At 46.5% G+C, this 24,950-nt stretch overlaps 1 protein-coding gene across 1 annotated transcript in view; it reads left to right on the top strand.

Moving 5' to 3' along the window:
- Positions 1 to 24,950, top strand: part of BPNT2 (3'(2'), 5'-bisphosphate nucleotidase 2) — a 237,144-nt gene that overhangs the window by 93,839 nt on the left and 118,355 nt on the right. Inside the window, exon 3 of the mRNA XM_069621076.1 lies at positions 12,659 to 12,754. Coding sequence (XP_069477177.1) covers positions 12,659 to 12,754 — 96 coding nt within the window. The remainder of the gene's footprint in view (positions 1 to 12,658; positions 12,755 to 24,950) is intronic.

Here is a 24,950-nt window from a genome sequence, read left to right as displayed (position 1 = left end):
GTGGTGCCACTCTGTCTGGGTACCACAGGGGGTGTGGGATGGGGTTTAGGCACCCTGGACTGAGTTACCTTGGTAACTCGTCGCATTCTTGTGTGACCGGCTCACCACTTAGCATGTTTGAGTGACAGCTAGGCTGAGTGAATGGGGGTTTTGGGGACTGGAATTTTAGAAGTCGCCACAGGACCTGAGAATCCGACTAGGGGAAAAGCTGAGCCAACCTACCACGACAACACCACCGGTGGAGCCCTGTGAGAACCGACTCGCCACTTCCCGACGACAGAGAAGATCTCCCGGCTGGAGAGGCTTCTTCCCCTGACTGGTGGGGACAACCAGTTTTACCTTCCTTCTTTGCACCCCAGACCGGTTTGTGGTCAAACTGCGCGTGCCAAGCACCCCGGCGGCCGGATAGCCACTCACCACTGAACCGCGAATCAATGGACCGCTCCTTGTACCTGAGAATCCGCGGCTGGTTTCTTCCCTGGCAGTGCAAGGGACTCCTGTCTTCCTCCCCGACGAGATCCTCTCTTCCCCCGGACGAAGCACCGACTTGCATCCGCTGCCAGGAACAACTGCCCCGGCTGGAGTGTTCTCACCACTTTAAGGTACCGTGTCCCACAGGCTTCCCTTGCTAGAGATTGCTACAAGGTAATAACTCCTTAACCTTCTGGACTGGGCTGGCCGCCTTGACCCTCTAACTGGTCCCTTTCTTTGATCCAACTCCTTTTTGAACCATTACAAGACTTTTGTGCACTGCAACCGTGTGACCTTGGACACATTTCGATTCAATCCTCTTAAAGCGCATCCGGCCTAATGACTCTGAATTCACGGTTTTACTTTGCCTTCCCCTCTTGTTCTGTTCTTGTAAAAGTGTTGGGATCTGTTTCAAGTTGTTCTCTGCTTTTCTCTATCCCTTTTTAAAAACGAATTATTATTATGCCATCTACGTTAAGCGCTCACCGCTGTCTGAAAATAAGTGGGGCTTTACTTAAGACTTGTCTAATATTCTTTTAAGAGAGTGTATATCTTTTAGTGACAGTGTTTTTGAATTGCTTACTATTAGTGCCTGTGTGTTTTTCTAGATGTGGTTTTAAATAAATAATTATCTCTTTTACACCAAGCCCTGGTCAGTGTTTACTTGTTCTATTGTGTGCTCTTGACCTATTGTGAATACTCTGTATACTGCCTACGTTTTCTTGAGGGAAGTCTGACTGCTCAGCCACAGCTACCAAGTGAATCTGTGTGGTACAGACTGCTACCAAGTGGGTTTACTGCCAAACACCTGTAGTCCTAAATCTTTTGCAGTGGTCCCAGAGGGAACTGCACAGGTTTCTGCCTAACACTGAGGAATGTCCATTTTAGAAATCTTACCATGGTCATACTTTGTTTCATGGTCCAAAGCAAATATCCTGTGTTCAGATCATCCTAGAGAAGCCTAATCCCAACACCAGCTTCAACTTTGTTTTCTGTGGGTTTTTAATCTGATCTATTTGCTGCTGCTTTTTGTTCATAATCTTCCTTCTATTGTAATTCTCTTCATTGTTGGCCACACTTTTTTTTTTAAAAAATGTTTTTTTTAAATAAAATATTTTATTATTTTGTAGGTACAAACAAGGCAAAACAAAAAAACACTAACTTAGTCAATACTTTCAAACATACAGGTATTCATTTCTTCTTGGCTTAGGCTCTTTTGCGTATAGTCTGTGAATGTTTCGCTACGCAGGTTTCTCATTTCCTCACGATCGTCTGAATTTGTCATTTTCAGCAGTCTACCAGGCTCTCGGTTCCTCGCCGCATGCCTTCAGTTATCCTCCCAACTTTGCCAAATCTTGGTCGCCTTCCTTGGGCATCCCCTTGTGGTATACACTCTCCTTTCCATTGGTATGCACATGTCTACATCCGCTACCCATTTTTCGTATTGTAGGGCTGAGGCTGAGCCCCACATTTGGGCTATGTTCCTTTTGGCAAGGCCTGTGGATGGTGCGAACATAAGCTTTTCGAATCTGGATGGCTCAAGATCTTCATCTATCCCCAGTATTAGCAGTTTGGGGTCCATTGGTATCTCTCCGCCAATCACGGTTGATAGTCTTTCGCAGCATTTTTGCCAGAATATTTGGCATTCCCAGAGGATGTGGAAAAGGGTCCCTCTCGTTTGGTGACATCGTAGACAGTTGGGGTCCATTGCTCTTCCCCATTGGTGCAGGGCCTCTCTGGGATAGTATACCCTGTGCAGGATTTTCAGTTGGATCAGTCTAATTCTAGCTGAGATCGCGGTTTCCCTGTGATACATGAGGGCTGTAGTCCATTCCTCTGGTTGGATCGGACCCATGTCCCTTTCCCATTTCTCCTTTAGTCCTGCGAGTTCTATTGTAGCAAACGAGCTAATTGTGTTGTACATTGTAGAGGTTATTTTGTGGTCTATTCTCTCCATCACAATGTTCCGTTCAACCGGGGTGCACTCTGGGATGTTGCATAGGTCCAACTCACTTGTGGCGAGTGCATGTCTCATTTGCCTGTAGTGAAAGTGTTCTGTGACGGGAAGATCGAACTCATCCCTTAGGCCTGGAAGGTCTTTATTTCTGTTCTCTAGCATGTCTTCCAGTCTTCCTTTCCCAGCTTCTTCCCAGGCCACCCATTTGGGGAGCTCTCTATGTTCTGGTAGATGCTTGTTACGCCACAGGGGTTGTTTCAGTGTGACTTTCCCTTCCTAACCTAGGTGTCTAAGTACGTCTATCCAGATCCGAGTTCTCTGTGCGGCTATTGTAGGTGGGAATGGGCGGGTTTCCTTTTGATACAGCCCTTCTATCGGCGTGATCCCCTGCTCTCTGTGTGTCTGCTCTGTTGTGCGGTAAAGTTGGGTCGTTATGTAGGATGTCGTTTATCATTGACATTTGGGCTGCCCAATAGTATGTAGGTGTGGGAGACTGGTTCCTCCCTCCCATACGGAGCGCAGTAGAGTTTTAAGTGCGATTCGAGGGTGCCCTCCACTCCACAGGAGTTTCTCATCTAGTTTACGAAATTCTAGTTTTGGTATATACACGGGTGCATTCTGCAGGATGTATAGGAACCTGGGTATGGCTAACATTTTGAATAGGGCATCCCTTCCTAGGAGGGTGAGTGGGAGGGACATCCAGTGTTTCACATCATTAACAAATCTGTCTTATCGGGTGCAGATTTTTCTCTACATATTGTGTTCGGTCTGTCGTGATCTGTATCCCAAGGTATCTAAACTGCTCTTGCACAGTTTTATATGGACAGTTGTGGAGGGCTTCTGCATCTATTCCTTTAATCGGGAACAATAAGGATTTAGTGTAATTGACTTTTAACCCGCTAAAGGACCCGTAAGTATTTAATATGTTCGTGACAACGGGGCAAGAAACTACTGGATCGCTTAGATAGATCAGGAGGTCGTCTGCATATAGTGACACTTTGTCCTCCCAGTTCTGTGCCCAATGAAATCCCCTCCAAGCCTGTGACTTTCTCAGCATTATCGCTAGTGGTTCAATTGCCCGTGCGAACAACATCGCCGATGGGGGGCATCCCTGTCTGGTTCCCTTCCCAAGCTTTATCTTGCGTGAGGACCAGCCATTCATTCTGATTTCTGCCGTCAGGGCATTGTATAGGAGTTTGACCCATTTATGAAGTGGATCCCGAATCCCATTTTACCCATGATGTGCCATAGAGCCTCCCAGTGGACAAAGTCAAAAGCCTTCTCAAAGTCAATAGTGAGGAGTGCTAGTGAATCTTGTAGGGATGATGCTTTTTCGATGGCAGCTTGGAGTATGTGAATGTTCATTCTTGTAGATCTCTGTGGCATGAAGCCGCATTGGTCCGGGTGGACCAGGAAGGGTATCACCGTCTGAAGCCTGTTGGCCAGTATTTTTGCCAGTATTTTGGCTTCTGTGTTTATGCGCGAGATTGGTCGGTAGGAGCAGCATGCGTCCGGTGGTTTGCCTTCCTTGTGTATCACCACTATAGCAGCTTCCCTTAAAGGCAAGTTCCGGGACTTTTTTTTTATTGTCCCTACGGTTTGGCCATGTGTTTTTAAGCATAAATCGGTAGATCGTAGAAAACTTTCCTATGGACCTTACCCGACTTTTCGTCCATTAACACACTTGAAATCAGCCGCCATTTTGTGATAATCCTATCATTTCCCCCATCGACCTGGCTCACCTGCGTTTGCGGCACTAAATCATATCCCCCGCCCCTGAAACAGACTTTATCAAAACATTCATATTCCCCGCCTCTATCCGTGACGTGACTGTGCTGTGTAGGCAAACGCGCCCAGGCGTCTTCTACGCGACTCCACACAGAACCCGGAAACCAACACAGATCAGCTCACAACACAGCGCGCCACAATTCGTAATATGAAACTGTACTTTTAAATCAAACCGCAAGATTGTAAATTTGGTAAAGTACATTTATTTGACATCAAATGTTTAGAGAATATTCAGCGATTTGCATTTTCCTTTGCTCTCGATCCAAAATAGTTCGTCTTGAGGCAAGCGATGTTCGTGTGCAGTACACAGGGTGTTGGTTTACGATAAAATAAGCTCTTCGGTCGCACTGATAATCGCATGGCTGTTCCAACAACGAGGCACTAGGCCACCACAACGGTATGTATGTTGCATCTAGCCATTAGTACCGCGTAAGGGCATACTTGTACTTGGCGATCGTCCCATAAAATGGTCAGGGTGGTAACGTTGTTCACGCGGAGAAGCAACTGGCGGTTGTAAAAGCCATCCGCCGGTGTCTGGTACTCGTGACACATACAATAATGAAGGATGTACCTGTTTTACAAAACATAAAAAATGAAATTAGTCTCACCATCAGATCTTTATTAAAATTATTCATTTTATATATTAGGTCTAGAAATTATTTCATAGCTGGGACAGTGCAACTAGATATTATACGTCATTTCCAGTAACCCAGCCCCTCTCCTCCGCCTTTTTCAGAGCCGCCTGAGCGCCAGTGGACCACTTTGTCACTGATATAATATGGCATTTGGAACGCGCCTACACACAAGTGTTTCAAGGCATGGCGTGGCGAGGCAGGGACGGGGGGGGAACAAGGAGAAGACAGACAACGATCCTACTAGGCCAGGTGTCATTCAGATCGCGCAAGTGCAGGGGTAGGGGGAAGGTAAAAGTGCAAGGGGAAGGGGAGGGGGGAAGTGGCGTACAAGGTAAGTAGCATAAAATAATAAATACATAGGGCCAGCTGGTGGCGAGTGCAAGGTAAGTGCAGAACAAGTGCTGGGAAGGGGGGGCTGTAGGATACTGAGACAGTCCCCCAGTGCAGGGGTTGACAGGGAGGCAGTGCAGGTGGAGAGTGGAAGGGCCCAGGACCGAGGTCGCAGACAGTGGACCAGTTGTAGCAGGGGAGAGGGAGAGAGAAAGCAGAAGCAAAGAGGAAGGTTTTGAGGTGCTTCCGTAAAAGGAGATGGTTCTCCTCAAGATAGTGCGCGGTACAAAACAATATGCCACATAGAACGAACAAGTACAACTTAACCCGTCTTTAAAGCTACTGTATAGTAATTAAATTGCGGTATAAACTCATCTAAAGAGTTACTTACATTATATTTGCATTTTCCATTGTGTCTGTGCGTAGGGCAGCCCCGAAATACCACTCCTTCTATGCCGACGTTATTTCTTCTAATGAACGAACATTAAATGGCTTTCGTTTCTGAAATTATATTCATTATCGTTTACGTTATTGCACCACACCCCCAAAAAGTCTTTCGGGATGGTCCCGGCCTGTCAAGGTCAAATAACAATAGAACCTTATACTGAGTCGTGGGCCATTCCGGTACCTGAGCAAAAAATCAAAGCAGCTGACCTTCACTTTGAACGAGCACACATTCCTAGTTAGCTACATTCAGTGTAAGGCCATCTCACAGGACTTGAAATTTACACTGCATCTTTGCATTTTGTCTGCGTGCATTTGCAGCCCCAGAGAACCATAAATACGGAGACATTCTATATTTTTTGAAAAATGATTTATATTACTGTTTGGTTTAATTTAATGCGCAAATGAACAAGGTTGGATAGACACATTGCATGTACACTGAGCAATCACTTTTATTTACACAATACATAGCTACACATATTCAATGGGCCCATATCCAATTGGGGCTTCACTGTCCTCGTCCGCCCCAGCTGCTTCTGCCTGTGATGGTGATGAGACGAGAGGCCACCAGAGGCTTGTTCGCCCTCTGCGCCGCTGGGATCCTAGCTTCTCTCCGACACAGCGCACCGTCCGCCTCAGAGGGTGTCAGTCCGTTGCGGCCGCTCCTCTCCCGTGGCGCTTAGCGGCCATCTTGGATTCTCGTCAGTGCCAGTCTCGATATTTTCTACGATGGATTTCTCTGGGTCTGCTTAGTATGAAGCTTCACAACTTCAGAAGGTTTTAGCAGCGGATGTCAGCTCTCATTTGGTGCATCTGCAAGGTTTCGTTTTAACAGCAATCCGAAAGATGTTGAAGGATACTGCTGGCGGCCCGGGAGCTCAGAAGGATCACGTCTCCATCGTGAGCCCGCTGGCCACGCCCCCATTGTTGGCCACTCTTGATTTTATATTGACGCATTGCATTTTCCAGCCACTTTCCCAACTTTTCCTTCTGTTTTCTTTTCCTTTCTTGCTTATATCTCTCCCGTTTCCCATCCTGAGGAGTTCGATCTTCTCTATATGCTCATTGGCTGAATCCACTTATCAAGACTGGGAAGTAGCAGCACCTTTTATCAAGTCAATTTCTGCAATTTATTTTTTATTTTTTTAAATTATTTATTTTATTTGTATTTGCAGGTCAAAACATGCATTTCTATAAACCTTCATACTATCAGGTGTACATTTGGCCTTCTTGCTGATCTATTTAGATGGTCCTAAACGTTCTTGCTTTGTGCTCTTCATTCGATGGGATTGTGTCCTCCGACGTATTCCTTATCTTAGATAATTCGTCTCCAGCTTGCTGGCCTCAGAAATTTTTTCTCTGTAGAGGGCGCTGAGCGTCGACATCCGCTGAGTTGGTGTCCCTCGACAGCCACTGTATCGGCGCCAACGTCACCATGCCCATAAATAGCCACGCGCGGCGTCCGTTGCTCAGTTCCGTTTTTCCGTGCTTCGTGGGGCCTCGGAATATCGTTGCTCATTCAGATAAACCTCTTATATTTCCTCGCTAAAACCAACTCGTACTCAATGGCTTCCTCATCCGAACCGACGACTACGCGGTCCGGCTTCAAAAAATGTCGAGACTGTGGAAAGAAAATGCCGATAACGGATCCTCACAGGATCTGTTTGTGGTGCTTGGGAGTCGAGCACCATTGTTCGGAGTGAGAGGACTGCATGTCCATGACGGCGAGAGCCTTGAAGGAGCGCAAGGGGAAGCTTGAGAGAGAGAAGTCAGTCAAAACCTCCTCAAAAGTTTCTTCGCCGTCGAAAGCATTCCCATTCTAGGTCTTGAAGTAGCTCCCACCACTCGTCTAGATCTAGACACTCAAACAGACGTCAAAGATCCCCTTCCTCGTCATCTTCTGTTTCCCCAGAAAGGGTCTCCTGCCCCACAAAACACAACTCACAGGCTGAGTGGGAGGAATTCAGGAAAAAGATGCTAGGCATCTTCGAGAAAGCAGCCTCGACCCCCTCGAAGACAGCTGAGGGTGATACCCTGGGTGAAAACCCCCCAAAAAAACGAAACGCCGCGAGTCTTTGCACCCGGCAAAAAGTCCACCCGAGAGCGCCACGGGCCATCGGGTAGGAAGGCACCATCTTCGGCGTCGTCGAAGAAGGGTTCTTCGACGCGTCGATCGAATCAATCGTCTATGCCGACATCGATGCCGATAAAAGAGAAAACCACGGCTACTTCACAGCCAACGGTTATACCCAGAGCCTCCAGCACGACGCTGAGAACGTCGTCGACATCCTCGAGTAGGATCCCGATCCTCTCGAGTTCCTCGAGGCATCTTCCAGTTTTCTCGACACCTTTCTTGGCGCCTTCGAAGCCTTTCACATCGGCGTTGACGACATCGACGTTTTCTCGACCAATAAAAAGTTTGGCTCCTTCTTTAGAAATGGGTTTTACACCATTTCCGAGGTCAGAGTACCCCAGATTATCTTCAATCTATGAAGAAGGGGAGGATTCTGACCAAGAAAGACCCTTCGGGCTGCAGAGGACCACACCACTGTTTCAGTGGATTTTACCTCTGAGGAAAGAAGGTTGAAAGACCTACAGGAATCCGTACATGAGGCAAGTGGATTGGACACTTCCGCAGAAGTGGAATTTGTCAAACCAGAACCAGGGGAACATGACGAAACCACCTATAGAACCCTGATGGCAAGAATTATTGAATTCATGGGTTGGTCTGCGCCTCCAGCTGTTTTTCAACAGGCTGACCTTTACAGACATACTAGATAAAGGTCCACCGGAGGATCCTGTGGTCCCTTTCCATACAGCTTTGCAAAGGAAAATTTCATCAAATTGGGGAAACTCCTGAGGTTATCCCTGCAGTCAATAGAAAATTGTCAGCCAAGTATAGGGTAGCTGCGGCTGACCCTGAATATTTATCAAAACACCCGACTCCAGAGAGCCTGGTGGTTCAATCGGCAACTTCATCAAGCAGCAGATCCGCTTATCCTAATGTTCCACAGGACAGGGATGACAAAAGGTACGATTATATGGCAAAGTCTTTCCTGCTTGTAGTATGGCGTTGAAATCCATCAACGCCACTTGTACGCTTGCCAGGTTCAGTCACACACGGTGGGTGTGCTTCATCAGCAGCTGACTGCATACTGGAAGGAGATGAAAGGGAAGCCTTCCTTAACAATAAAAATGGCAAAGATGCCATGCCGCTGACAGTATCAGCAGGGCCATGGCGGCAAGTACTAAAATCCGCAGGCATGCGTGGTTACGAAGTCTGGCTTTACTCCAGATGTACAGGCCAGACTTTTGAATATGCCCTTTGACGGCTCTTCTTTATTCGGTAAGAAGGCTGATGAAAGTCTGGAAAAGTTGAAAACATCTAAAGCAGCAGCAAAATCTTTAGGAGCTGCAATCCGACAAACTCCTTTTCGCCTTTCAGGAACCTCTGGGAGAGGAAAGTCCTTTCGCTATTATTCCGCATTCGGGAAAGGCAGAGGACAGCTGGCTCAAAGAGGCCAAAGGAGATCCACACGAGGTGGACGGGTCAAAAGTACTAACGCCGCAGCAGCAGGTGCCTCTTTACCCTCAGCATCTGCATCAGCCGCCCCCAAACCACTCTGAGGTATTTCCACCCAAAACACCTGTAGGGGGCAGGTTAACTCACCCCCCCTAATTTCTCATACCGAAGAAGGATGGAGGACTGAGACCTATCTTGGACTTACGAGAATTGAACAAGTTCCTCAGGAAGGACAAGTTCAAGATGGTAACTCTCTCTCAGATCCTTCAGGCCCTCAAGATCCAGGACTGGCTCGTATCTCTGGTCCTCCAGGATGCTTATTTCCATGTGCCAATCCATCTCAAACGCAGCAAATACCTGAGGTTCGCAATTGGTGGCTCTCATTAATTTCGACGAGGGTCTTCACCAAGCTAATGTCGGTAGTGGCTGCAAGTCTAAGGAGGGAACGGATCCACGTCTACCCCTACCTGGACGATTGGCTGATCAGAGCTGTATCTTCGGAACAGGCTCAGATCCAGCTAGATTATGTCTGCTGCTTCCTTCACAAACTGGGCTTCTCCCTCCAATTTAAAGAAGTCACAGATGATGCCATCAGACTCCAGTTCATCGGAGCGGTCCTGGAGACTTCCCTGGGAAAAGCCTCGCCACCAGAGGTGAGGGCTCAAGATATTCTGCAGATGGTCAACAAGTTTCAAAATGCCCAACATCTCCCAGCCTTCGACTTTTTGAGATTGCTAGGCCTCATGGCATCCTGCATCTTCCTTGTGCCAGAGGCTTGCCTGAGATTGAGATCTCTCCAGTGGGCACTAAGAACCCAGTGGTCACAATACTCAGGAAGAATGTCAGATCTCCTCTGGATTCCGGACAAGGTAGCCCACGACCTTCAATGGTGGGCCTATCCAGAGAACATCTTGAAAGGAGAACTGTTTTGGCAACCATGGCCGGAGATGACAGTAGTCAGACGCCTCACTCACGGGGTGGGGGAGCCCATGCCAATGACTTGACCATCAGCGGTCGGTGGTCTCCATCGGAGTCCAGACTACACATCAACCTGTTAGAGCTGAGAGCGATCAGACTAGCGCTGAAAGCTTTCCTGCCATCAGTACAGAGGAGAAATGTCCTGATAATGATGGACAACACGATGGCCATGCACCATCTCAACAAAAGAGGCGTAGGGTCACTGCCACTGTGCAGAGAGGCAATCCAGCTCTGGTTTGGGCAATTCAGGAAGGAATCTCTCGATCGTCAGTTCACCTAGCCGGAGAGAAGAACTTGACAGCGGACGCTCTGAGCAGGCAGAGCACAGTCTCCCACGAGTGGGAGATAGCTCAGGAAGTCCTTCAAGAGATCTTTGGCCTTTGGGGAACCCCTCAAGTGGATCTGTTCGCCCCAAGTACCAACAGGAAGTGCGATCTGTTCAAGGGAATTTCCCCGGAGAGGAGCTCTAGGGGACATGTTTGTAGTGGACTGGGAGTTTCCACTCCTTTATGCGTTTCCACCAGTCCCTGTTGTTCCTCAAATGATCAGGAGGTTGAGAAGATTCCGCAAAACCATGATCCTAATTGCCCCGGACTGGGCTAGAAGAACGTGGTACCCGGACCTTCTGGATATGTCCATCTGCCATCCAATCCGTCTTCCACTCAAAGAGAATCTTCTCTCGCCAAAGGGAGGTCCGGTTCTCCATCCAGACATAAGAACCCTCAACCTTCATGCTTGGCTTCTGAAAGGTTGAGATACAAGGATTGGGACCTCCATGATGACGTTATGGAGGTGTTGCTTTCGGCCAGAAGGCCAGCAACAAAGTCTTTATACCGCTGCCATTGGAACAAATTTTGCAGCTGGTGTAGAGCGAACAGTATCGACCCTTTTTCATGCGGTACGCCAATGGGGTTATCGTTTCTACTCTACTTGGCAAACTCAGGCCTTCAAGTTGGCACTGTAAAAGGCGATCTTGTGGCACTATCACTCTTCAAGCGCACTGCGGAGGAATCATCGTATTTCAAACTACCCTTAGTAATACAATTTGTCAAGGGATTAACAAATGTCTATCCTCCAAGACCATTCCAAGTACCCTTATGGGACTTAAATTTAGTCTTAAATTTCCTAATGGGTACTCCCTTCGAACCACTCCACTCTTGTTCGCTGAGATTTCTCACTCTTAAAACTGTCCTATTAGTAGCACTAACATCGGCTAGGGGGGTGAGCGAATTACAAGCTCCATCTTGTAAACCCATCCCCCATACTATTTTCCATAAGGCCAAAGTTGTCCTACAGGTGAAGCCTAATTTTCCCCCAAAGGTGGTTTCTGAATTTCACATTACTCAGAACATTACCTTACCTTCGTTCTACCCTCCTCCCCATCCGGGGAAAGAGGAAGAAGGGCTACATAGGCTGGACCCAAGACGAGCTCTAAGCTTTTACATCAGCAGACTGGCTAGGATTAGGCAAGCAGACCAGCTGTTTGTAGGCTACTCGGATCACAAGTTGGGACTACCCATAACAAAACAGACCGTTTCCAGGTGGATTATTTTGGCCATTCTGGAATGTTATAAACTGGCAGGGAAACAGCCCCCTCAGAATCTTAGGGCTCATTCAACCAGGGGTATCGCAGTCTCTTCGGCCCTCCAAAGAGGGGTACCGGTCCGAGACACATGTGCGGCTGCCACATGGTCGTCCGCACATACATTCACAAGATTTTACAACCTGGATTCCTCCGCTAGTCAAGAGACCAGATTTGGCAAAGCCGTATTATATTCAGTCCATTCCTAAAAGGGATACATGACATTCTTACTCCCACCTCCAATTACATGCCACTGCTATGGGAGTCTATCCAAGATAAGGAATACGTCGGAGGACACAATCACTTCGAAGAACAAGTAACTTCTTACCTGGTAACGTTCTTTCGATGGTATGTTCTTCCGATGTATTCCTTATCGCCCCTCCCATCCATCCCCGCAGTATAACTTCCCTTGTGGTTGCAGCTCACGCTCCTTCAAGGTCAATAGCCAATTCATGCAAGACTTATCTTATGCAACAAAACGGAACTGAGCAACGGACGCCGCGTGTGGCTATTTATGGGCATGATGACGTCAGCGCTGATACGGTGGCTGTCGAGGGACACCAACTCGGCGGATGTCGACGCGCAGCGCCCTCTACAGAGAGAATTATTTTTGAGGCCCGCAAGCTGGAGACGAATTATCTAAGATAAGGAATACGTCGGAGGAACATCCCATCGAAAGAACGGTACCAGGTAAGAAGTAACTTGTTCTTCTCTTTGATAGTCAATGACATCTTCAATTTTTTCCCAACAATGCCTTGCCTCTTCTGGAAACTATGCATTATTATTCTCTTAGAGGTCTTCTGCCGCCTAAGTTGTTGATTGTGCGTATCTCCTGCTGTTGTTTCTTTGCAGGAAGTTGAACAATGGAAGAGCAAACACAGATCTTGGACTTTGTAGCTGCAGAATCTCCCCCAAAAATAATTTGTACAACCTTTTCTTTTCGATTGCAGATAATCTTCTGAACTATGTCACCACTATGGTATGTGTTGCAGTGTATGGTGAGCCTGTAATAGGAGTAGTGCACAAACCCTTCTCTGGATATACAGGTGAGTTTTTATTTTCCACTTCTTTGATTGTAAATAGTTTTTTTTTTCTTTTTCTTTTCTTTTTTTTTTTTTGCTTCAGCGTTTATAGCTGACTTTAAAACCAACACTGCCCAGTAGCCATTGGTGTGTGATAATGGACTTTGGGCAAGTAAGAAATGGTTTGTTGTGTGCATTTGGAGAACCGATGGGGGCAAGGGTTTTATGCCTGGTGAATTAGATTGCAACTTTATTTGTACCTGTTTATAGACGGATGCACAACAGAGCGCTTTTCTGAGGTAACAACGAACCGATCTACGGCGGGGGAGGGGGTAGGATACAAAGGGAGACAGAGGAGCGCTACAGCTGTACAGGGTGGCGGGGTCAGCGATGGGCAGACGGAGCTCGGGTGGAGTGGAGGGCAACTATATGGCCTAGGTGTTGAGACTCCTTGAAGAGGTGGGTCTTGAGTTCTTTTCTGAATTGTAGGAGCATGGAGGCAAGTCTGATGCTGAGTGGGGGCGGGGGATCTAAAGTCTTGGGGCACAGGCAGAGAAGGCTTGTTTTCTGGTCCTTTACTTTTGTTTGTTGTATTTTCAGATAACCTGCATTACAAAGTGCATTAAACAAAATAAGTATATCTGAATCCCTGTATTACAAGTAAAATGGAGCAAGTAATCTTCAGGTTAATGTACATAATTGCTCAATTGCATTTCATGTGTCCTATTTAGTAGGAGAGGGGTAGAGCGATGTATTTGGCGTGGCTAGATAAAAAACGCAAGGTTGTCTATGCTTCTAAAATGTGATGACAGCAAAACTGGATGTAATTTATGAGTGCATTTTAAAAATAATTCTGATGTGGCCATTATTGGCATCTCAAATTCTTTAAAATCGTGCTAGACCTTGTGAGAAACCTGAAGGTTACTCACCTGCTATTCCCAGGAGATCTGTCTTCGGTGCCAGGACACGCCATCGCTATTGAATCCAGTTCCTGGGGGTGGAGAAGTAGGGGAGGATCACCTGGAGGGGAAGGAGGGTGGGACTTCGGGGAGTGGAAGTGGAACGACAACTGGTGAGAAGCGGTACCCCCTTCCTTGTAACACCTTTTCTCCATCCTACCCCGTAGGATACTTAGAAGCTCTACCCCCCGCCACTCTTCCGACACACTTTCTTACACCTTGAAAGACAACGGACTAACACCAGAGCCGTTTACCTGACATGTCCCAACACAAGAGTCAGGCAATTGACAATAACTACACACACCTGATGGCTCTTTCCCTTCCCCACAGGGATAAAAGGCAGAGCATGAGAGTACACTTTGAGCAAGGCCAAAAATGTACAAGTAAGCAGCTATTGCAGTACGGCAGTTCAAACGGAGAAAAAAGGCAGCAAGACCGGAAAGGACAACAAGGAGGGAAGTGCCCTTGGCCTTTTCGATCCAGACCTGCAAAGCCTCTGTGAAAGTAATCCTAAGACTGTGAACTACAGCTGACGTGTGGTGTAACAGATGTCAACAGTGCAAGGGACCCTCCTGCACTGATAACTGAGGCGGAGAGACACACTTGCTACCGTGGTAACGTCCTTGACTCCAGCGACAAGAAATGACAAGGAGTTAGCACAGCTGGTGAGTTGGAGGGAGAACTGACAGTAAACTGGACGGTGTTGAGAGAAGGTTGCAAACATGATATGAACAAAGAACTTGTATGCTAATGAAGTTTTAAAGCCCAGGGAAAGACCAGCTGCAGAGTGGTCTGCTGCCACATGGTCGCCCATTCGCAAGACACTGGCTGGTCCCCTTTTCTTGTGAACATTATAGTACCAAGAGGCCATAGGGAAGGCTGGCATAGAGAATAAGGTGGTCCTACAAGGGTCGAGACAAAATCCCTGGTAAAATCGAAATTAATTCCTTAACCCATTACCAAAGTTTTGACATTGTGATACAGGTGTTTGCGCCCAGGTGAGGGAAACGCAGAAACAGTGAATGGATGAAGTTCTGACTGGGGCCTATGGTGAAGCCCTGACTGGGGCTTAAGAGAGAGCCTGACTGGGGGCTGGTAAGTGAATCCCGCAAGGTGTTATGACTAAGTGAACTGTGTTAAACTGGCAAATGTGAACCCAGTTGAGGAATGCCCCGCGAATGAGGGCAAAACGTAACATCCCATAAACATTGTGTCGACAAGTGTGAACCCGGCTGAGGGATGTCGACATTGAACAGTTGTAACATTCAAGGGTCTCAATGTCTTTTTAAAAGTTGCTAATACCTTGAACCAAAGGCTGTAGTGAACCTGAGAGGCCAATGTTGCAAATGGATCGGAGCCTGGTTGAAGGGGATCCACGGGTGAAGGGAAATCTTCAGACGGCAAGATTACTGAAAGGAACTTTTGCTTTGTTCTTTATAACACATCTGGCCCTCTATCTTTGATGCGAAGTGTCCATCTGTTCATATAGTTCCAGATACTCCCAGACAGAATATTTTGAATTTTTGTGATAGTGATAAAATTCCTAATAGCCTTAATCTGCCTAATGGGGTCTTTCCCCAGAGCACTCTTTGTGTTTATTTGCCTTCTTTTGCCGCGTCACCTCCTTCCACTTGCCCTCGGACTCAGAGCTGCTACTGTTTGAGGTCCCCTCCTCTTCTAGGTGCTCCCTGATTCTTTGAGCTTGTGAGGGGCTCGCAGAATGGTGGGGCCTAGTTTCTTCTCCCTTGTTGTACCTTGGGCTCTCTGGGTCACTCCCTCTTTCGCACAGAAGAGTGGCCTTCTGACTCCTCCCTGCTTCTAGGGTTGGCGGAGGACCCCCCCCCAATGCCCGGATTGGGTGGAGATCTTCAGAATGCTCTTTTGGGGCCTCATTTCATTTCTGCAAAGTGAACCAAATGGTTCCTTTTGTAAATGATTTCTGTAGGTCTAGCTCCCCGAGTTTCTCCTCGTAGGAGTCTTCCTGATCAGATATTTCAGCCATAACATTTCGGAATCTGTGCAGGGATGCCTGCCCATCAATCTCTGATGGGCGGTTGCCTCATGACTCCCAGTTCTTGTGAACCGGCGGACATGGTCAGCAGTGCCTTGTGCACACAAATTGATAAATGTGAAGCCAGGGCCGGTCAAACCTGAAGCTGGCCTCACAGTAATTTCTTCTTTTTTTTAGAAATACATTTCATGTTTATATTTAAAGCAAGCCCCCATCACATTTCCATGCAAGCACAGGGCCTTAGTTTAACATTTCACTTTTTAAAAGGCATTTTCTTGTTTGTCAAAAAGCACCATTTTACACATGGGTTAATATTCCTTGAATGTCCTTTACACAATTCGGTTTTCTCTTGCATCTGTGTTCTGAGCATCTCCATGGCCTAGTCAATTTCTACCACACAGGAGTCTGTCTAAAGCAAGGGTCCAATGAAACTGACATCAGCAAAGAGAGAGCGGGCTTCTTGTGAAGGGTTGGTCTGTTATTTTGTTGCAAAAAGTAAAGCGTTTTGTATGTCTTGAAGAGAAGTTCTCTGCGTTTACACAGATTTTGCCTGACACAACATGCCATTCGGTGAGGAAGGCCCTCATTTGCTGGTGTACACCCCGACTATGGGTGTACATGAATGTTTTACTGGAACCAAACTGGGTAATGTTCAAAAGAGCATCAGTGCACGGTCATTTTAAATGCAGACTATTTCCTTTTTCAGTGGAAAGTTTTGATTTGGCAACCTAGCAGCGCTGCCTTTTTGATTCTTTTTTTTGCTGCACATGAAGAAAACACTGGCAGCCAATCTCGGGGTGTTCCAGTTTCCATCTCGCCCCATATGTGCCTGGCAAATACAGCGCAGCCATTATTTTTGTCGCTGCAAAACCGTTTTGATGCATGGGAATAGCACTCAGCAGGGCCGGCGCAGCCATTCTGCTTGTAACTGCTGGAATGCAGTTTGGTGATATAGGGGAGTTCTGCTGGGCTGATAAATGTACCCCACACGTTCCAGTGTACCCTTACCTAAATGACTGGCTAATAACTGGCGACACAGATCAAATGTGTGAACAGATCACTCAACAGTCAGCCTACGGTTTCAATTAGGCTTCGCCATCAACGAGACCAATTCAAGTCTAGTGACCAGTCAAGTAAAAGCACTTTCTAGGGGTACTAATTCGAACAAACAACGTCCTAGTCTTGCCCTCCAATTTGAGGGTACACAACCTGCAATTTCAAATTCCACAATATGTCATCGAGTGACTGCAATAGGTGATGCACCTTCTAGGAATTATGGCTTCATTCATTTACCTAGTGCCACATGCTCGGTTACGCATGCATCCTAGCCAAGAGTGGCTAGCAAAACAATGGTTGGAAGCAAGCGGTCTGTCGGACGATCTAGTGGTGGTTTCACAATCTCTGCTTCTATTGCTGCAGTGGTGGTGTAAAGAGATCCTTTTAAAGGGGAAATCTTTCAACACCTCCGCACTACAAGCTATCTCACTACAGACGCATCCCTAATTGGGTGGGAAGCTAATTTTCTCCGTCACACAAATCACAGGATGTGGACACAAGCATTAACCAAAAAACAGATCTCTCTTCTGGAGCTGCTAGCAGTGTAAAAGCTTTCAAACTACACCTAGTACAAAAAAGGGTCCTCGTTCTGAAAAACGGCACTAGAGCCATGTTCTTCATAAACTGGGAGGGACACTCTTCAGGGCTGGCCAGACTAACTCACATTTGGCTGTGGGCACTAAAACACAACTTGGTTCTCTGAGCACTACATTTTCCAGGGAAACGCAATTGTCTGGCAGACGAACTAAGCAGAAGTGCGCTACTGCGCTCAGAACACAAATGGCAATTAAATGCAGACATGCTACGCAACGTCTTCCCAAACGGGGGGGTTCCCAGACACAGACCTCTTTGCTACACAAGAGAATACACAATGCCAAGAGACTGCATCCAGGTTTCCCCAGACAATACCCAAGGGGGAATGCTCTGTTAATGAATTGGTCAGGAGAATTTGCATATGCTTCCCCCACGCCCATTGGCCAAAACAACTTAACAGTATAGTCCATAACTACACCAAGAACAAGTAAACCTAATCCCAATATTGCCATTGTGGGTGCGACAAGTATGGTTTTCGCACCTCCAAATTATGTCTCTTTTCCCTCCAATGAAACTACTGTGCCCATACAACATTTATTCACAGAACCAAAGGACAACACTTCACCCATGACCTTAGATGCTGAACTTAGCAGCCTGTCTCCTGAGGTCATTGAATTTGGTCATTTAAACCTAGACCAAAGGTTCAAGGACATAAAGAAAGCACAGAAGCCAAATACAAGACATTGTTGTTTAAACAAATGAAGTTTTGTGTTATGGTGCAAAGCACTTACAATCAAAACTGTACACCTTCACATATAGTACACTATCTACTGTATCTTATAGACTCCGGCTTCATCTTCATTTTGAATGCACCTGGCAGCTCGCTCAGCCTACACCACATAACGTACATTTTCATGGTGGATAGTGCCTGTTAAGACATACATGGAGGGTGTTAAAAAAAAGAAAAAACAATTCCCTCCAGTTTCTAATCCAACTCCCCGCTGGCTCTTGAATATTGTACTTGCAAGGCTCTTTGAGACACCCTTCGAGCCAATGCACAAACCCTGCGTGAAACATTTCACTTATAAGACTGCTTTCTTTGTGACTGCTTCCTTTGTTGATATCACGTCTATAGGAAGAGTTGGTGAGCTATAAGCACTTTCAAAGATCATTTTTTCACTATTCAAAACAACAAGGTTGTAAAATTCACAGATCCTTGTTTTTTTTGCCTAACTGAATCTCAAGTTCTATGGACTGATTTACATGGAACTTTTTGCTTTTTTCCTCAACCCCAAGCATGCAGCAGAAATCAAGTCTCAGGGCTGTCACGTATTGTCTACAAAAGACCAAACCGATAAGAATAACTATTTTGGATCCCTAGCCACAGGGAGAGAGGGTGGTTCTCTCTAAATTGGGTATTTCAAAATGGATTGGTAGGTGCATCCAACTTTGCTATGCTCTTGCTAAGAGAACATAACCCTTCAAGCCCAGAGAACACTGAACTCGAGGGACAGGGGCAACTTTATCTTTCATAGCAAATATGCCCTTAGATGCCATTTGCAAAGCTGCTGTTCAGACATTCACATAATGTTACTGTTTAGATACATATTCTAAAGTTGATAGACACGTGGCCAGGTTGCCACTCTAATTTCAAATAACACACCTCCTTCTCCAAGTACTGCTCACTAATCTATGCAAAGCATGGGATTTTAAGTGGGTCCACAAACCTCAAAAGGCATACATTACTTAACATAATCATATTTCTGATGCTTGTATCTGCTTAGATTCACATGGACCTACCCTTCCTCCCCTCTTGGAGTTGAAGGTTTTTGGGTAAATCATAATGTTTCACACCTCATCACAACTTGTTTATAGACGCAAACACTCCCTCTATCTAGTCAGTAACACATAATCTGAGGGACCTTGTTGTGTGAGGGATCATGGGTACAGACGTCACACTAGGGATAATATTACAAACCCCCTCAGTCAACTTCCCCTTTCGAACTTAGATAACATGTGTAATACTATGTGCTTACCACTAGGTGTCTGCCACGTTTATCAGCCAGATACTATAAAGAAGTCCCTGGGGAGGAGGTTCACTGGTTAGGTCTAAAGGTAATAACGATGGGTGTGAGGAGACTGCAGAAGCCATCTAAATCCTGTTACAGTATGCAATTGAGCTTGTGACGGCACTCATGGTTAAAAGACCAGTGAATACCTCCTCGGGGACTAATTTAGTTCATGACTAAATTCTTGTTGGACAATAAGGTCTCTTAGTTATTGCTTCTATTTTATAGAGTCTGCCTTGAGGATGGACAGTGGTCCGAAATGCATTGGCCACATTCTCTGCCTCTCAATGATCATCTATGAAGCAATTTTGAATAAGACCATTTTATATTGAGGAAGCCTTATTCAAGTGACTAGATGGATTGAACATTCAGTAGTGTTTACTAGGAGGGTGCAGCCAAATACTCAGATCCCAGCCTGCCACCCTCGGCCACCCCTGAAACCCCCCCCCCCCCCCGTTTTATTTTCTGTACTAGTTAACTTGAAATGTGCAATTCCAGTATTTTGGCCAACACCAAATCCTGTACAATTACATGGAATACAAAGTACTTACTTTAGGTGGTGCCCGCTTTCCCTTTTCTCTTGTCTAAAACTGTCATTGCTGCCAACAGCTAGTCCATAGGCACATGTAAAAGTGACCAAATGTCCCAAGTGTAAGATTAGAGTGATGGTTTTTAACTCAGTAAAGTTCCATCTTGCTGCACTTTCTGCTTAGCAAGGTTTCCTGGTGGAAAGTCACTGTAATCGCTGCTTTCATGGAAGTGGTGAAAAGACTTCACCCACGTATTTCTTATCCAAGTCCCGGGTGGGACATGAATGTCGTCCTTACTAAACCTGTGGGCCCTTCTTTTGAACCAATGTATAAAGCTAGTCTTAAGGCTCTCACCTAGAAGACTGCTTTTCTGGTGGCCATTACTTCCATTAGAAAGGTAAGTGAACTGCAGGTGCTGTCAGTTCAAGACACATTTGTTAACATTTATAAGGAAATGTGGTTTTGCACACACATCCACGCTTTGCACCTAAATTAATCTCCATGTAATCAGTCCGTAGAACTTCCATCTTTTTTCAAAATCCTACTAATTCAGCTGAACAAAGCTTCTATACTCTAGATGAGGAAAGCAGTGATGCATTACCTCAATTAAACATGCAGATGAATTCTTTGTTCCCATTACCACTGGTAGAGAAGGGGATCCAAATGTGCTTCAAAGAGAGCTTTACGTTTTATTCCTAGAGCTCATTCCACTTGAGGCACAGGAGGTACTAAAGGTTTCATTACAAATATTATTATAGATGCCATTCGCAAGGCAGCCACCTGGAATACTGTTCACTCCTTTACACAACTCTATTGCTTAGATACACATTCTAAGACTGATTTGGTGGGTCAGATGGAAGACATCTCTTTGCCTCTGTCCTCCAAACATCCCACCTCTATTTCCTGGTACTGCTTGCCTGCTAGTCTATGCACTTCATCTGATTCTGAGCAGATTCACAAAGCATCAGAGGACCTACATTACTTAATGTAATCCTATTTCTGTTGCTTGTATCTGCATAGATTCACATGTAAAAACATTTGAGGCTTGTGGAATCTGCTTAGATCACATTCTATGCATAGGCCGACATCTAGTGGAAGCTGCAGAGTATTACAGTTGTTTTTTTCCGTCATCATGAGCCATTTGCTTATGATAAGTTTAAAAATAGTTTACTCCTTCTGTCCTTCCGGTTTCAACCAATTCATCGACGCAGTGGAAAAGACAAGACCTCCCCAGTTCAGCCCAATGGACTGCAGAGGACATAGATAGGATGATGTCAAGAATAATATTTTTTTTTTGCCAATTTTTTTCGAGAAAAACCCCCCAAGGCTATCGAACTTTCAAATTGCCCCCCTTAATACTCAGGCTTCCAACTCTCAGCCGCTGAATCCCACTTCTCAGCCCCTGGCTTCATCCCAGCCACCAGCGAAAGGTCTTGTACAACAGCTGAGCTTTGACATTAATACAGACACTGAAGGGGATCATGAGGACTACCAACACTCTCACTACTATGATGGTTAGGATGATGATGCTGCTGCAGAGGTATATACCATGCCCTCACCAATATAACAAGACTCGCCAGTGGCTGATTCTCCGGGTAGATAATCGGCCCCTCTTCAACGACCTATTGATCAAAGCATCTGAGCAATTAATCCCAATTTTAAAATCTGTCCAGCGGAGAATCCAACCTTCACTAGAGACACCTAACCAAACTGTCATGATGCCTACCTCCAAGGAGCCAGGCCCAGCCCAGCAACCACAGAGGCAGGACGTCTCAGCGGGCCCAAGTTGGGGCCTTTTGGACGCAGTCCTGGCGCCTTAGGCGCCAGGCTCATAAAGCAAGACATGTGTGTAAGTGTTTTAATGTGCACTTACCTGAAGCAGACCGTGCTGCTACATCCAGGCCCTCTTGAGGACTGAATGGGACTACTTTATCTTTTGGACTACTTTATCACTCGGGTGTGGTCTGAGGAAGAATACATACCTGAGTGGAAGGATACATACCTGGAACTACTTTACAGGCTATTTAAACCACACCCGAAGAGCAGCACATGCTTCGCGTTGTTCTGCATCTAGCAGCTGGACGCTCACCGTGTTTGCTCCTGCATTCGGACTTCTGCCACGCCTGCCAGCATCCTGATCACCTACAAAGGAAGAGAAAGAGAGAATAGGAGAAGGAAAAGACTTTACCTGCAAGATCCGCATTCCGGAGTCAGCTCGCCGACGATCCTGCAAAGGAAGACACTTAATTTAAAAGCACATCGCATCGACCGCCGCAGAGCCGCATTCCACTCACCTTCACAGGGCGCCTCCATGTTCAGCAGCGATCACCCGGATTCGCAGCCACGCTTCCACGCCTAGGGAGAAAAAGACAAGAGCAAAGGTGAGAGAGAGAAGGGAATGAGGAAACCTAAACCTCCATGTTAAGACTTACCTGTTGGGTCATTCCCTCTTCATTTCGGGTCCGCGCCGCATCCAGGCGTTTCCGGACCCTATGGGGAAAAAGACATTAGCGTCAATGAGCGAATGAAAAGACATTACCCAAAAACACTCATCAAGACTGATTTCTACAGGGATTGCACCTCGCATCTCGGGTCGGTGCCTTTTCCCCGGCATTCCGTACCCCGGCCCCTATGGGGAAAAAGACATTGACATTGGCATATTGATGCAAGGTCAAAAGGGGAACCTTTCAAGGAACTAACCTGGAAGCCAAGCAAGTTTGGTTCTCATAAAACCAAGAATCCAGTGAAGTAACTGGATACCAACGCGCCCCTGCATCAGAAGCAGGAAGGAGAGCTCGCCCTTCAAGACCCTAAGAAGGATACTTTTGCAAGCCGGACAAGCAGGAATTGGGAGTCCGATCCAGTCCATCTTCTGAGCCCCGCGCAACACCTTAGAAGAGGTCACAGCAGCACGATCCTGGCCAGCGCCTCCGTGGGAGTCAGGTGAGCGTAACACAAACACTGGGAATAAACCCGCGGGTAGAGAAACTTTTCCACCCAGCGCCATCTGACCCACTGTATCAGGGTCCATCTTAAGCCGGATTCGCTCACTGTCCCATCTACCCGAAAAAGGGCAGGTACACCATTAGCCTCTTCAGAGGCACCGCCAGACGAGGAGAGCAAGAAGCTGTATACCATGGGAAGGAAAGTAGCTACTTTGGCAGCGTTTCAAACTAGAATCGCCAACAATTCTACACTGTTGGCGAGCTATGATTGCCATAAATGGGATGAAATTACTACCCTCATTGACTCTGCTCCAGAGCCTTTAAAGTCTAAACTTGCCCTAGTAGCAGCGGAAGGCAAAGCTACTGCCAGCTGTAGTCTCAAGAATAACCTTGATGCAGCAGCTAATGCAGGCAGTATTATCGCAGAAGGAACCATTATAAAGCACCATGCTTGGCTACGCCACTCTGGCTTTAAGCTTGAGACCCAGGCAACGTTACTGAACATGCCAGTGGAACCGACTGTGCTATTCGGCAAAGCGGTAGATGATGCGCTGAAATCAGCCAAGGAGGAATAAGATACCCTCGAATCTGTTGGGCAACTAACTAATAAACAACCTGGCCAGGGGGGCGGGAACAATTTACGCCTTTTCATGGGCAAAATTTCCAAAGAGGCTCTGGATACAGATAAGGTCAAAATTCATCATGGAAATAACAACCAGGGTCAAGCAGCCCAGAGTTTCCAAAGGCCAGCACAGATGCAGCGGCCGGGGGAGATCCTCTAGATCTAGAGGTGGAGGAACACCTCCCAAACCATGAAAGCCTGCTACAGGTCCCCTCCCATGCCTCCCCAGTAGGGGGACAGATTTCACACTTCACCCACGCATGGGAGGGAATAACCACAGACAGGGTGCTATCGACAGTAGTGGGAGGTTTTGTTGAGCTCCTCCAAAAACCATTGAACCTTCCCCCGCGCCAAAGGAGGACGACAAAGGAAGAATGGCTCATCCTTCCCGAAGAAGTCTACGCTTTGCTTCTCAAGGACGCCAATGAGATTGTGCCGTCCAACGAGGTATTTATTCAATCTACTTCCTTGTGCCAATAAAAAAAATCGAACTATGCGCCCAGTGTTAGACTTACGCCCTGCAAACACTTATGTAAAGCCACTAAAATTCTGCATGACGACGCTACAAGAGGTCATCCCCCTGCTAAAACGGGGGGGGGGGATTACATGGCAACACTGGATATGAAAGATGCCTATTTTCCTATTTCAATGTTCCCAGCACACAGAAAACTCTTGCGTTTCAAAATAGCAAACCAGCACTACCAATTAAAGGTGCTATCCTTCGGAATAGCTTCAGCTCCAAGGGTATTCACCAAGGTACTGGCGGTGGTGGTGGCGCACCTGTACAGGGAGGCAATCCCAGTGTACCCCTACCTGGATGACTGGCTGATCACTGGAGAATCACCCCATCTTTGCAAACAAAACATGCAAAGAACCATAAACCTTATCTTCCATAAATGAGAAAGTCAAGTCTTGTACCAACACAACAAAACAGTTCCTAGGAGCTGTATTCGATACAAGAGCAGGCTTAGCCTTTCCATCCATGGAAAGAGTACAAAACATGCTTCAGCAAATACCCCAGTATCAAGCCAGTCTCCAAGTGTACGCAAAGCAGTGCGTTTACTAGGCAACAATGGCATCGTGCATATACCTGGTGCCACATGCACGTCTGTGCATGCGGCCAATGCAGGAGTGGTTGGCGAGACAGTGGTCTCAGGCAAGTGGTCAGTGGAATGATCTAGTGGTGGTTTTGCCAACACTAGTTCAGAACCTACGCTAGTGGACAAGAGAAAACCTGTTAAAGGGAAAACCCTTCCACGATCCAGCAGTGCAAGTGATCGTTACAACAGACTCATTACTCTCCGGGAGGGTGGCTCATTACCTTCACCACACAGCACATGGTCTGTGGACTCTCATTACGGCAAAGAACCACATCAACCTGATGGAACTAATAGCAGTATTCAAAGCACTTCAAGCATTCGAAGTGCAAATAACGAACCAGTTGGTTAAAATTCTAACGGACAGCACCATTGCAATGTTCTATATCAACAAACG

This window comes from Ambystoma mexicanum, chromosome 5q (assembly GCF_040938575.1).
Source record: "Ambystoma mexicanum isolate Mex_15411 chromosome 5q, UKY_AmexF1_1, whole genome shotgun sequence".
NCBI lineage: Eukaryota > Metazoa > Chordata > Amphibia > Caudata > Ambystomatidae > Ambystoma > Ambystoma mexicanum.
This window is presented reverse-complemented; position numbering and strand designations above follow the sequence as displayed.